General features: G+C 45.0%; 1 protein-coding gene across 9 annotated transcripts in view; it reads right to left on the bottom strand.

Moving 5' to 3' along the window:
• Nin (ninein) overlaps positions 1-14,893 on the bottom strand; it is a 101,796-nt gene that overhangs the window by 25,609 nt on the left and 61,294 nt on the right. For 7 of the 9 annotated variants that reach the window (XM_075948719.1, XM_075948718.1, XM_075948720.1 and 4 more), the window contains 9 exons: positions 14,489-14,599; positions 14,022-14,111; positions 11,730-11,868; positions 10,026-10,147; positions 8,294-8,799; positions 5,302-7,407; positions 3,921-4,046; positions 3,749-3,818; positions 1,714-1,926 (listed from right to left, as the gene is read on the bottom strand). In XM_075948719.1, the coding sequence (XP_075804834.1) occupies positions 1,714-1,926; positions 3,749-3,818; positions 3,921-4,046; positions 5,302-7,407; positions 8,294-8,799; positions 10,026-10,147; positions 11,730-11,868; positions 14,022-14,111; positions 14,489-14,599 (3,483 nt within the window). The remainder of the gene's footprint in view (positions 1-1,713; positions 1,927-3,748; positions 3,819-3,920; positions 4,047-5,301; positions 7,408-8,293; positions 8,800-10,025; positions 10,148-11,729; positions 11,869-14,021; positions 14,112-14,488; positions 14,600-14,893) is intronic. The other 2 variants (XM_075948724.1, XM_075948725.1) reach the window with 1 other exon arrangement.

Raw genomic sequence — 14,893 nt, 5'->3', positions numbered from 1 at the left:
TGGAAGAACAGGCGATGCTCTTAACCACTGAGCCATCTCTCCAGCCCTTGTTTGTTGTTTTTCAAGGCAGGGTTTCTCTGTGTAGCCCTGGCTGGCCTGGAACTTACTCTGTAGACCAGGCTGGTCTCCAACTCACAGAGATCCACCTGCTGCCTCCTGAGTGCTGGGATTAAAAGTGTGCGCCACCACCACAGGTTATGTTCCTATCTCTTGAATGTTATATAAGACTACTCAAAATATGGACATAGTCTCAACACTTAATCCAATCACTCCTGTGTTCGTGGGCATCTCAATTGCTTGTACAACTTTGCAGATATGAACTAAGCTGGAATAGTCACATGTGTATGATTTCTCATACTGCTGCAGAGATATTTCAAGGTTAAATTCCCAGAAGTGAGATTGCTGCACAAAAGGTAAGTGGTGGGTAGTGCCAAACCTGTCTCCATGCGGATGGTACCAGTGCACGAATACCACAATATATGGAAATGTCTGCCAGCACGGTCTTGCCAACAGAACATGCTGCTGTAGTTTTAAATAGATACTGATCTTTCAAGTGAGGAATTACATGCCAGTACTGCTTATTGTACATTTCTCTAATTACGAGTGATTTTGAATATCTTTTTGGAACTTTGAGGGTCATTTTAAGCTTAAAAAAAACTTTGTTTCTGTTTTTTTCTCCAATTTGCTATCAAATTTTTCTCATGTCCTTATATTTTTTTTCTTCTTTAAAAATTATTTTAAATTTATATGTCTTGTGTGCATATGTGTGTGCACCCCTAGCGTGCAGGAGCCATTGAGGAGGGTCAGAAGAGGCATCAGATTTGCTAGAACTGGAGTTATAGACGGTTTGTGAGTTACCACAGGCATTCTGAGAAACAAAGATTCTCTGAAGAATCAAAAGTGCTCATAACCACCAGCCATCTCTCCAGGCCTGTCCCCTTTCTTTACCGAGAGACAGCATCTCTTCTTTCTGTGACTAAAGACAACTTCACCCATGAGTTTTCCTGGTGTTTGGATGGTTTTATCTATTATATGTTACGTTCTACTTCCATTAGGGTTTATCTCTAGGAAGTCTGAATCTATTCCTAAATATCTACCCAATTTGTTCAGGTGCTTTAAAACAAACAAACAAACAAACACCCCTCCATCTTGACCCCAGTGATTTAAGAAAACACTTTAATTACACATACTTACTCTTGATATCTATGGGGAATCAGACCAAGGAGTGTTCCTCCCCCCACCCCGTCCCCCTGCAAATCCTCAGTGCTCAAAAGTCCTTTACAAATTGGCTCAGAATTTGCAGTATTTGCACAGAACCCTTGTTTACGTTCACTTGTAGACTCAGCTCATCTCCAGTAGTACAATGTAAACCTAAGTAAATATTTGTTACCTGTGTTCTATGCAGAAGAACAACAACGAAAGGGAAATCTGTGCAGATCTGGCACAAGCGTAAATCTTTTTTTTTAAAAAAAATCTTTTTGATCACAGCTGAGATGAACTCACAAATGTGTTATTCCTAGCTTACAGATGCTTCACGAAACTCACTTTTCATTTGTCGGGGGACATTCTAGCCCCCTCATATACCTGATTTATCTGGAGTGCATATTAACGCGCCAGTACCATACTGGTTTAATCGTTAGGTCTTATGTGTAAAAACTGTCTTTTATTTCTCTGGCCCGAGAGAGCGAAGCTGCGCGTGGCTGGAGACCCTACCTGCAGTTTGTAGCGGTCCAGCTCTTCCCTCAGATCCGCGTTTTCTTGTTCCCATCTCTCCGAGGAGCAAGCTCCCGACCCCTCCTTCTGGCATAGCATCTCTGCCAGACGTTGATGGAGTTTTTGCAGCTCTTCCTTGTTTTGGGAGTTCTTTTGGCTGAGTTCTGTATTTTCTGAATCCAACTGTTGGTTTTTGATTTTTAAATCTGAAACCTAATTAAAATTGAAATAAGTTTTTTTTTAATTGCTGCCCTACTTTTGCTATAAAAGAGACTTTTCTCACCCGCAATGTAAAGTTTATAAAGATCTCTGTACAAGGCTGTTTCCACAGGGCAGCCCTGCTTCTTGCCCTGGCTGCTCTGCCTGTGGAACAGTGGTTCTCAGCCTTCCTAATGCTGCGGCCTGTTAACACAGTTCCTCACGTTGTAGCGACTCCAATCATAAAATTATCTGCCTTGCTACTTCATAACTGTAATTTTGCTATTGTTATGAGTCATAATGTAAATATCTGTGTTTTCCAGTGGTCTTAGGCAATTGTGTGAAAGAGTCATTGGACCTCCCCACCCCCTGCAAAGGGGTGGTGGAGACCCCCAGGTTGAAAACTGCTGCTGTGGAGAATGGGCCTACTGTATGTCTTTCCTGTAATAAGTTTAATTTTCCTTTGTGTGCTTCCTTAACTACAACGATAGTAAAAATAATATATGCTCATTATTACAAATTCAATCTATTCAGAAGTATATGAAAAAGTTAGACATAGGTTAATTTCAGGTCACAGGATTCCCGATTCTTTGTAGTTGGATACACATACCACTAGGTCATTTTCTATGCATTCACAATACCACCTTACTTTTAGCCAAAAAAAATAAAAATAAAGATAAAAAGAATCATTGCATGTTTGAACAGATGGCCTATTCTACTTATGATAGCATATAGATATTATCTTTCCAACTTAGTGTATCTAGATACCACCATATGGTATATCCTTTAATGAATGCAGAATATTTTATGCAAAAAGATCTCCCATATTGTCATTATCCATTCCTGCATAGATAGATGATAGATAAACGATAGATAGATACAAATGTTTGTCATTATCATTTCTTTTTATTATTAATGACTAAATGGTGGCATATCTGGGTTTGTTTCATTGGGTTTGTTTCGAAATGGCCTTGCTGGGTTAGAAAGCAAGCACATACATTAATGCCTTGACAGAAGACCCCAAAAGCCTTCCTATTGGTGTTATCAGCTTACTCTTAACAATGTAGGTTTTATTTCCTCATACTCTTGGATGGTATCAAAGATTAGCTCTTGTTAGTTTAGAAGGTGAGAAAACTAAACTATCTAAATTTCTGAAGCTGGCCAACCTGTACGCTTGTTTACATCTTCTATGGATTGATCCTTTATATCTATAGCCCATTTTTCAACTGAGCTCAGCCATTTATTTGAAATAGTACAAGATATATTTCTAGATGTTACCTTGGCTATTTCAGACACTAAAGTATTCCTTTCCTAAGTATGTCCCTGTCTTGTGACTATTTCAGACTATGTTCTTAAATAGGCCTCCCATACTGCAGTACATGTTGTAAGATTATAGCAAATAAGCATGGAATGGCAGAAGCCATCTGAATGAGCGATAAGTCTGTAAAATGATATGCAGATTTGCTGGCACTCTATATCTGTGAAATTCTGTCTGAAACTTTCTGCTTTTAATCAGAGAAACAAAGGAGCTGACATTAATCGAAATTAATAAAGGCTAAAACCAGTATTTGTGGGTTAAAGGCATTACCTTCCCATGTGTTTTAGATATAAAGCTTGCATTTAGCATTTAGGGTCTGCACATATTCTACACATGACTTTCCAAAGGCAGCAGCCTAGTTTAGAGCCACCCTGAGGTGAGTTTCCCCTGACAACCTCACCATCAAACACAATATATTATTCTTCTAATCTATTTGTTCATTTTTGTAAATTTCAAATTTTTTTTAAAAAATGAAATTCCAGAGTCAAGATCACTGGGAAATTTGAAGTGTTTCCTTACCTGTTTCTTCAATTTTCCTACCATCTTCTGAATCGAAGCTTTTTCCTGTTCTACAGTTTCTATTTTCTGCCTACAGGGGCAAGGAGAACACAATTTAGGAGTGAAGCTTTTAACACTGAAGGTCAATAGTTCTCCGTCCTTGGAAAATTCAAGGACACTCTCTGCGCCTTACCACAGTTCCTCCTGAGATCCATTGAACGCTTCTGATTTCTCGTTAGAGATGGTGTCTTCTTCATTTAAAGTAGTAATCTCGTTTCTCAAAATAGAATTTTCCTCCTGTAGCTTTTCAGACTCATATCTGAAGTGTGGAGAGGAAAAAGAATGTTAGGGCATGGCAGTCATCTGGCATCTTTGGGAAATATTTTCTAGTAACTTCCAATAAAGAAAGCTTTTCATGCCAGTTAAAGTAGAAGTCTAAATTAGTCGGCTCTTGGTACTTGGAAATCAAATTGTAACATATTGAGTCACTACTTTGGGGATGAAAGAATCTCGCTAAAAGACACGGGGGGGGGGGTGAAGTGGGGAGGGAAGTGTGGCTGGAAGCCCTGGAGCCTGGAGACGGGCATCATGACTCAAAGCCAATGCTGGGTGTTGTCTTCTCAGGGGCGGGCAGGCTGCTTTGAACAGCTGGCTTCATTTACCTCAGCCTCAAGTCTTCCCTGCTCTGAACAGACAAAAGCCACACTACTAAGATGTGTGAGCGTTAGTTTAGGCCCCCAGAGACCTTAAGAAAGAAAACGTCCTACATAAACCAAGGGGCACACGAAATATACAGTTTATTCTTCTCACTGTATTTTAGGTTCTGAAGTACAAGAAATGTGAGAAAAAGGAAACAACATTCACAACTGGATTATTTTTTGTTTTATACCATTAAGATACTTCAGACACAATGTAATAGTTTACAGTGAAAGAAAAACCCAGCAATGCTAGAACACTAAAGTGTGATCGTATTTCATAAAGTCAGGTTGATACTTGTTCAAAGAAACTTTATTTTTGCTTGTCTTTGCCCCTCAAGAATATGTACTAGATTCTGGTAACTCCCTGGTAAAGTGATGTGTTCTAAAATAAAAAAATGTACTATTTGCAGGATACTAGCATACACTTCAAGTACGGAAGGAAAAAAGTATAGCCCAGACAACACATTTCCCATATTAGTGTAAGTCGAGCATTGCTAGCTACGGAGTAAGTTAATACTACACATACACCATGCTTCATCGAAATGAAGACAGGAACTGATGGTATCTGTCGATCCAAAGGTCAGTGCTAGGACAGGGCTAAGGACGGACACCCGTGACGCACATGGTTAAATAGCAGACATTCGCCATGTTGAGTTCCCACACTCCAGAGGGACAACATGGATTTACTATGTGGAAGGGGACGCCTCCTAGACAAGGTTACACTAGGTGTTAATGCACACAGAAGCAGAAGAAGGCCAGAACACTGCTCTTCTTGAGACTAACGGGTTAGTGTCTCTAGGCACAGCAAGCGGCGACGGTTAGATTTGCCCAGGTGCTCTGCAGGCTTCCGGGAGGTCTAGAAGGCACATACATTACCTCAGAAGCTCAACTTTCCGCTGCATCTCACTGCACGTGATCTGCAAGTCCTGCATCATTGCCTTCAGCTCCTCCTCCTTCTCTCCTTGAGAAGGCGAGTCTTTTTGTTTAATCAATGTACTGACTCGCTCCCTCAACTTTCTAGTCAGCTCCTGTAGCTTTTGCTTCTCCAGTCCTAGTTCTGCGATTGTGACCTGATGGTGAAGCTGTGTGTCTTGGAGACCAGGGAGAGCAGCCCTCTCCTCCAGGGTGACTTGATCCTGCACACTGGGCTTCTCGTGCTGGGTCTGAGTTGTCCCGTGGAACCAGGCAACTTCGTGCGCTTTTATTCGAGCCAGGAGCCGCGTGCTTCCCTGCTCACCGCATTTGGTTTTTTCTCTGTGCTCTTCTATGATGTGCATGCTCGTGACCTTGGGTGTGCACGCTTCTGGGGTCGGATGGAGTTCAAGCACATTTTCATCAGAGATGACCTCCAGGTTTTCTGAAGGGGTGTCCCACAAGGGGTAGCTGTCATAATGCAGAGGGGCTCCTTCCAGCAACTTCTCCATCTTCCCTTGAAGTCTCAACACCAGAGCACTGAGCTCCTCATTTTCCATTTTGACCTCATCATAACTCTTCTCCAGGCTAAGGAACGTTTCCATCACCTCCTCCATTTTCTTCATCTCCTCCTGCAGCCTGAAGACTTCAGTAGTGAGCTCTTTGTTGCTGTCCAGTGACTCATCGTAGCGTGTCTCCATGAGTCTCAGCTCCTCCTGGAGGCAGACGTTCTCTCTAGTGGCATCTTCATATAACAACTTATATCTGGAAGATGCCTCAGGGATTCTCTCGAGCATCTTTAGTTTCTTCTTCAGCACGGAGATATCAAAGAGTAGGTCCTGTTTCCTTTCTGAAGCCCGATCGCAGTCTGCACGCAAGACCATTAGCTGCTCCTGAAGCTGAACGATCTGGCTCTTCAGGTCCCAGGATTCCGTCCTGGTGTCTTCACTGTTTCCAAGCTCAGAGAGGCACTCCAGGGAAATTTCCGACTCCTCGCTTTTGCCCTCCTGCCTCCGTACAGAGCTTGTCCCTGTACTTCCCAGGTCCTGGGCCTCGCACTCTTTTAGGTCACTGAGAATGTGCTTAGCGGCTGCACTTTCTCCTTGCTTTATTTGTGATAAAAATGGCTCTGCCTGCTCGCTGGAACTTCCAGAAATCTCAGCCATTTGCTCCTCCAAACAGGACGACACCACTGACCCTGGCTCCAACTTTTTCAGCCTCTGTTGCAATCGGGAAATTTCAGTAGCCATTTTTGCATTTTCCTTCACTGCGTGCTCATGGGCTCTCTGCAGGCTGAGGAGGACGTCTCCATTTTCTTCCAACAGCTGCTCGCCTTGCTGGAGCAGGGACATGGCCCCATTTCCTTCTGCCTCCTCCCCTGCCATTCCCAGGGAATGAGCACCCTGAAAGACGGAGAGAGACATCGCCTGTTGCATGTCCTTGACTGTATTTTGAAGCCTGTGGATTTCTGCACTCAGCTCTGCCTTCTCTAGATCTGCTTGCTCACGACTCACTCTATGGGCGCTCTCCAGGGCCGCAAGCTTGCCTAGCATTTCCTGTCTCTCTTTCTCTCGTTCTACCTGTAGCCTTTCAAGCTGCTGGCTGGCCAGCTGCTCAAAGGACCCTGTTTGGCAGAGCTCCTGTTCCCTCAGCTCTCTCTCCTGACTTCTCTTTAACTCAAGAATCTGGTCAGACAAGAGGCGGTGCTGGCTCTCGGAAGTGTTCCGTAGGTCTTCCAGGTCTTGTAGCAGTTGATCTCTTTCCATGCTCAGGCTGATCCAACGTTCCTTGTACGTCTTCTCCATCATCTCTCGCTCCTTCTCCTTCTGGAGCGCCTCCTTCAGCTGTTCCTGGGCATCTGTGCACTCTTGAGCGAGCTCATCCTTCTCAAACTCCCACTGTGCTCTCTCCTCCAGGTGCTGGTCCAGGAGGTCCTTTAGCTCCTGGCGGTAGCGCCCCTCCAGGCTTTGCAGACTTTGCTCACAGCGCTCAGTGACTTCCTCACAGTCAGCCTGAGACTTGGCTTCTATCTGAGAGACTCTTCTAGTACACTCTGTCTCCATTTTTTCCCTAAATGTGGTCAACAGACAGCATTATTGAAACTGCTGCCAACTCCGGAAAGCAAACCAACATTTTCCCAGGCACAAGGGAGGTCATTGAGCCAACAATGGGACCGCTTTCTACAACGATCTGATTCCTACATGATTCAGGTGTACCAGAAAGGGGTCCTCTCCTCTGGGAGCCATGGCTGGTGGCGATAAATCTGAAAACTTACCTTTCTCTGAAGCAGGGGGAAATTTACAAAACCAAATCCTTTTATATATTCCCGGATGTACTTCTGTGGCTTAACCCAATGCCTTAAACTGGCCCCTTTCACACAAAATGACCAAAGACACAGTGACCTCACCCTCATCTAGCAAACACTTCTTTGCTTGGGTGAAGAAGGCATTGTGGGATTTCAGGTGCATAAATCAGACATTAATAATAACAATCTTCTGTGTTTGCTTCTCATTTACTAAAACAACACTATATTAAGCAAGGTGGGAAACAAAATCTCTCGGTTACACCTGGGATTTCACACAAGGAAGGCAAACACAAAGTGGCCTTTCATAATGGCTTTCATAAGCGTGTCCAGAACCTAGCTTATAAACAGCGTTTCTCCGAAAGCAACAGCATCGAAGCAGGAAGGACCTGGCCCTCAACTGGAGCACAGAGAGGCTTTAAGTATCATACAGGAACAGTTCCTCTGACTGCCCGCCCTCCCGTGTGCACGCATCACAATAGTTCCAGGAACCCCAAGGGAGGCTCCCAGTCAACAAGGCAAAACTGGCTGGATTAGCTTTTAAAGAACGATTTTGATATATGGGTTTCTCTGCCCCTTAGTCCTCTCTGACTGGCAGGAACTCCCAAGAAAAGAAGCAGCGGCCAGATGGCTCCGTTCCCCTCACTTTCTTACCTTTCCTCCTGAAGTTCCCTTTGGTGGCATTCCAAGAGCTCTTTCCTCAGCTCCTCTTTCTCTAGCGCGTGCTTCTCCTCCAGGCTCAGCAGCTGCTCCTGGTAAGACTGCTCCAGGTTTTGCGTCAAGTCCCTCACCTTCTCTTCGGCCCAGGCAGCCCCCTGAGCGAGCTCCTCTCTCTCCCGCTGAAAACTTTCCTCCGCCTGCTGCAGCCTGGCCTTGAGCTCCCGCTCATGCTCCAGCCGCAGCTCCTCCTGAAGCTGAGTCTTCTCCTCCTCAAACACCAGTTGCAGCTGCTTCTTTTCCTCTTCGTGCCGGCAGCTGGCCTGGTGGTGGGCCTCCTTCAGCACCACTGCCTGCCCTTGGAGATCGGCAATCTCACTTCGAAGGTCACTTATCTGGGTCTCCAAGGTGAGCATTCCATGCTCGTATTTTTGCTTCATAGCCACCTGCTCCTTTTCACAGGTCCCCCTGGTTTCATCCAGCTGCCTCTCATAATGGCGCACCTAGAACCGGACAGTGAATGAACGGGGTGACTGGGTTCTAGGCTGTGCAAAGGGAGTGTGGCGGCAACAAGCACCTCTGTCCCCCAGGACTGCTCATGATTTCTCACTCTGATTGAAAGCAGCGAAGGTTCAAAAGCACCTGAAGTAAAATACTAAAGCAAGCAAGGTCCACTTATATTTCTTTAGGTATATGGGTTTGTGCATGTGTGTGCTTGTATGTGTAGAAGGAGATGCACGTGCAGGTGTGTATGCACATGCGTGGGGACAGGAGGACAACCACAATGTCAGTCTTTAGCCACTATCCACATTCTTTTTCACAGACAGGTCTTTCATGGGCTTGGAACTCACTGAACAGGCTGGCGGACCAGGGAGCTTCAGGGTCTCTCATTGAATTAACAATGTCTTCCCCAAGTTTGTGTTTGGTGTGGCCTGCGGAATACTTTACAGACTAAGTGTTTTCGACCCTAAGTTTGCAGTGGGGAAGCAGAGGTGGGGAGATGAGGGGGAGCACCTCTGAGGCGCCATGCAGAGCTCGGTAGAGCTATTTGGAGACCAGCAAAACTCAAGTGAACGCATGAAAGCAGAGGCGGAGGAGGTGGCACTCTACTTCCCTGAAACCCACATAAAGACAGCTGGGCGTGGTGACGTGTATATGTCCAAGATGCATGTGACCCCAGCACCCTGGAAGCAGAGACAGAGGGTCCCCTGGCTAGCTGGACTAGACAGATGGCCGAGCTCTGGGTTCAGTGAGAGACCAATCAAGGAAGACACTGGATGTCAATCTCCAGCCTTGACACACTCATATGCTCTTGAATGCTAGCATGAATACATGTGTAAAGATGCCTAACACATACCACATGCGAGAAAGGAAAAAAAAACCCAAAACTCAAAACATGGTGAAGGTGAGCGGCCACATAGTGAAGGACTGAGAGGCCAGGGATAAGAAGTTGTATCTAATCTAGTAAGTGGTACTACATCAGAGAAAGGGTTGGTTTGTTTCTTTTTTAACTGGGATATTTTTAAGCAAGTTAAAAACACTATAATTAGTATATTACGATATGAGAGGCTGAGCACACCACACGCTGGACAACTTTCTCACTGTCTACACCAAGGACCAGGGGAAAAATCACATCATAGAACGGGCCTGTGAGGAAGGAGCGGCAGGAACTTGGCATGCTGACAGGGCTCCCCGCCGCCAGAGGATGAGACTGGGAAGCAAGGCTTACCTTCTCTTCCAGCTCCAGTCTGAGGTGGCACAGGTCCCTATGATGCTGTTCTTTCATCTGCTCGATGACCAGCTCTGCCTCGATGCTCATATTCAGGGGATTGCATTCTTCAGAACTGAGCCCTGGAAACACACAGAAACCACGGACGCTGCCTCAGGTTGTCATTGGTACACGCTGGCATCTGGTGAGCGGTATGGCTTGACTCAAGAATCCTTCTCAGCCAGATGTGCCCATGTGTAAAGCTGTGAACAGCTTCTCTGCTCTCCAGGCATTAGGGCAACAAGAGGAAGGTGGATATATTCTCCTGAATATAGGTGGTGTGCCAAACCATGCCTTTGCCTCCACGGAACATCATTTTTAATGATTTATGGGCATGTATGGAATATGTTGGTTGAATGTGAGCTCTCTGTAAAATGCTATGTGGCAAGGAGATAGTATAGGTAGAGTTTGTTCAAATGAACCAGCCTTCTGTCAATCCAGAAACTGCCCAGTGACAAATTCAGAAGGTGATGTGGCAGGGGACTGTATAAATGGCTGATACCCTTGCTGCTGAGGCTTATGGGACTAATTTCATGGGCCAAGAGGTCTGATCCATCCCTCAATGTCGCATACAATTGTTTTACTGTCGTGAATGTCCTGGTGTCTAGGCTTTTTCGCCTTAAAGCAATCAGCTATAAATAGGGCGTGGCTCAGAGGAGTGGGTGTGGACATCTGGGGAGGAGAATCTCAACTGCTTCCAGGGAGTTTACCTTTTCCATTGGTCAGAAGAAGAACCACAGGGAAATTGGACAGAAGTTGAGGACTGAGCTAGCACAAGGTCAAATACATCTACTACCAGGCAGAGATGTCTCAGGGCAGTGAGACTCAAATAGTTTTTTCCTTTGGAAGACCTAAAGGCACATGGACAACATTCTAGGGCAGACTTCTAGCAGCTGGGATCAACAGTCTTGCCTTGAGCTTTCTCTTCATACATTTTAACACATCCCCATGCCAAGGTGGCGGAGTTCCTTGGCACTAACCCCCAACATTGGGGTGGATAAGCTACAGCAAGTGAGTCACGGATCAGAAGAAAAAAACTCATGACTTCTTCCACCACCTCCCAACCACCTGATGGTCCTACAGTAGAGGTGAGAGAAGCAATAAACCACCTTCCTAAGAACCAAAGAGGAGGAGAAGCTACAAGAGCAGCAGAATTCACGTGAGCCTTGCTGAAACGAAAACACAACGCACTGAGCAAAGAGGCAGGCATTAGGCAAAGAGCTGAGCAGGGCTGTACTGTGGCTCCCAAACAGGCCTGCCACCCTTGCCACTCACTGCCTCCCCCCAGCCACAGACAGTAGCTATTAACTCATTTGCTGTTCTGCAGAGGCAAATAAGGCATTTAGCTTAGCCAGCCTTTGAAAACCAGTTATGGGTTCTGTGGTGTGTGGCTGGCTCACTCTTCCAAACCATCTTCATACCAGGCAGACACTGGCGGGGAGGGAAGAGTCAGCAATATCAAAATCAGAAATATTTTTTTTACAGAGACCTCAAGGACAAATGAAAAACCCAGCCACAAGTGAGACAGCTCAAAAAATGAGACTGCCAAAGTCTCTCCCTCCCTGGATTCCAGGATGCCAGTGTTCAGCAATGCTGCATGCAGCCATGGTTCTAGAAACCAGGTCAAATGCAGATACCAGAAAGACTGTGTGCAACTGTGTTTACCTTGGTCGGGTTCAATGCCACCACTGTGAAGGTCAAGTTCTTCTGACAGCGAGTTCTTCAAGGGGAGCCTTAATATTTTGCCTTGTGCACGATATTCTTCTAGCTCTGAATGAAGTTCATCCACTTGGTCTTGTAAAAGCTGGAGTTTAAAAACCAACAACACCAGTCTTACATGGGGCAAGCAACAACAAGAGCGCAAGCAACAAGAAAAACAGATAAAATGGATAATTGCAAAACATAAACTTCTATGCTTCAAAAGACACCAAGAAAGTAAAAAAGAGAAGGTGGCTGAAGAGCGAACTCGGAGGTCAGGAACCTGTCTTGCTATGCCCAGGACCTGAATTCGGTGCCCAGCTCCCACACCAGGGGGTCTACAATCACCTGACTCCCACTCCAGGGGAGTCTGATTCCCTCTTCTGGCCTCTGGGGGTACTGCACTCAAATGCCAAAACAACACAAACACATATACACATAATGGAAATAAAAACATTTCCATTTTTAAGATGAGTAAAAAGATAATACATGTAATTGGAGAAAAGTTTTGTTAACTATCAGGTAGGAACTTATAACTCAAGTTTATAAATATTATTAGAACTCAAAGACAAGGAATTCAACTTAAAAAATGGGCAAATGTGATAACAGATAGCTCAATAAAGAAGACACACAAACAGCCAATAAGTACATCAGAAGACTTGCGACACTGTTAGCTACCAGGATGCTGTATGACAACAATGGTGGAGAAAGATGTGGGGAAGCTGGGACTCTCCTACGGTTTGAGGGAACATGGTGTCAGCACCTCAGAGGAGGTCTGCCAGTTCCCCAAAGTTAAACATTGATTTATCTTGTGTCCCAGTTGAACACTTGAGGTATAAACCTCAAAAGAGATTATATATATATATATATATATATATATATATATATATATATGCCCATGCAAAAATCTATATCAACGTATACATCCCTAAAAACCCAAATTTCTACTAACTGACTAACAAAATGTTACATATCTATACAACGGGATTTTATTCAGCCACTGGAAGGAAGAGAACACAGACACATACATCAACATGATAAACAAGGTCCATATCACCAGCTGAAGGAAGCCGTTTACAAAGAACCATGCTACATGATTCCATGTCTATGAAATGGTGAAGATTAGCTCTTCAGAGACAGAAAATAGACCCATAGCTGCTTGTGGTGGGAGGTGGGACGGGGGGGGATGGACAATAAACAAGAGAAGCCAGCTAAAGTGGAACTGGGCGGGGGGTGTCCCTGGAGAGATGACAACATTCTCACACTGAGTGTGGTCAGGATGGCTCAGCTGTTTGAATATAATTAAAGACACGGAATTGTATGCACACATTGAACGCAAGGAATGCGTAGCATACAACGTGGTTCCAAAGTGATGAAACAGGAGAATTCTGAGGGCATCAGTAACGGGTTTACTGACGATTCATTCACTTTAGAGACAACTATAATAACATGGGCGGATGGTGAAGCCAGCAGAAATGCCTGTCACTTCCTAGATGTGCAGCTCAGCTCCTGAGGAGGCAGGCCAGCAGCAATCCCCCCCCCCCGGGGGGGGTATGGATGGATGGATTTCCTCATCTCTTCACAAGGACAAGTTGTATCTAAAACAAGAACTCAGTTCCACCTACCTCGTTAATAAGTATTTTTGACTTAAGAAAAAGAGATCAAATTCCTACGCTTAGAGGAGTTAAGAAACAGTCCTAAAAACAACTGTGTCTGGTAGACCCTGGGATGGCTAACAACCAAAGCCTGAGTGCTTTCTGCTCCGAGGTTTTGCCTTTTCCAAATAATTTAGAAATATTTAGAATTTCAAATATTTGGAAAAAGGGGTAGGAACCAGGACAACACTAACTCCAGTCACATCAAGTTTACAGCAGCAGCTAGGGGAAGCTAATTTTGGAATAAACACATCAATATAGACACGTATGTCTTCACTCAGCATAAAACTGGGCATTCCTCTACACAGTCACAAGACAAGATAGACCTGAATGCAGTTTGCTTGACTACTGACAGCCCGGGATATGGATACAATGAGTAGCTAGCATTCATGTGTGTTTCGTGTGTGGCTGCCTCTGCTCTAAGCACGTTGCACAGATTCTCTCTGAGCTTCCACAGCTGCCCTTTGGGTGGGCACTCATTTTGCCACCGTGCACAAAGGAAGCGGAGGCACCCATAGATTGCAGTAGACGAGATCAGGAAGTGCCGAGGCTGGGACTTGAACCCAGGCCCCCTTGCACTGCTACGTTCCCATCAGCCACGTACCCTGCACTGTTGCTCATATTCATTTCGCATCTGCGCCAACCTCTCTTCTTGAAGGAAGAATTCAGCACTGCTGGGATCGAGGTCACCAAACTAGAAAGGACAAAAAAACAAGGCTGTCATTTTTCCCAAGGGCCCTTCTTTGACCTATCACATTCCAAAGATCCCAGTTTCTGGTGTCACCCGAGCTCCCAGATATGACAGGAATGTGGCATTTGAGCAGAGACACCACCAACCAGAACAGGAGAACACCCAAGGGCTATGTCTTCCGCCTGGGTCGGGAGCCCACCTCCATGCCAAGCAATGCTTTTCCTCACAGCCACTACTCCAAATTCTATCCTGAGAAGTTACAACTTCCTGTAGGAGTCCAAACAGTTCCCTAATAAAAATGTTCTTGGCATTGCCCCTGCTCTTTTGGGTGAGTGACATTTTGGGCAACTTGTCAAGGAAATCGGAAGGAGATGGACTACCTTTTCTGCTAACACATTTTCCAGATTGTGCTGAAGTTTGTTGGTCAGGGCCTCATACTCTGCCAACTTCTCCGCGTTTTCCAGAAGCTCGTTTTCCAGGCGATGGTTTTCCTTAAAAATTTGGTAAAATAAACACGACACAAGTCAGAAATCAGAACACTGTCTTATCACTTTTACATGAAATAGAAACCAGAACTAGAGATTACGAAAAGCCATCTATCATGAAAGCTAGAGAAAACTAGAAACAAAACAGTTATTAAAAGGGCCGATACCTAGGGCACGATCTGAAAGTCTGGCTTTAAAGAGGACCTTATAAAATTGTGCTCCTCCATGCCTTAGCCACTAACAGGCCCATGTGGGTATCGAGCATTGGAAATACATCCGGAACCAACTGGGACACACACT

The sequence above is a fragment of the Microtus pennsylvanicus genome, chromosome 14 (assembly GCF_037038515.1).
Source record: "Microtus pennsylvanicus isolate mMicPen1 chromosome 14, mMicPen1.hap1, whole genome shotgun sequence".
Lineage (NCBI taxonomy): Eukaryota > Metazoa > Chordata > Mammalia > Rodentia > Cricetidae > Microtus > Microtus pennsylvanicus.
This window is presented reverse-complemented; position numbering and strand designations above follow the sequence as displayed.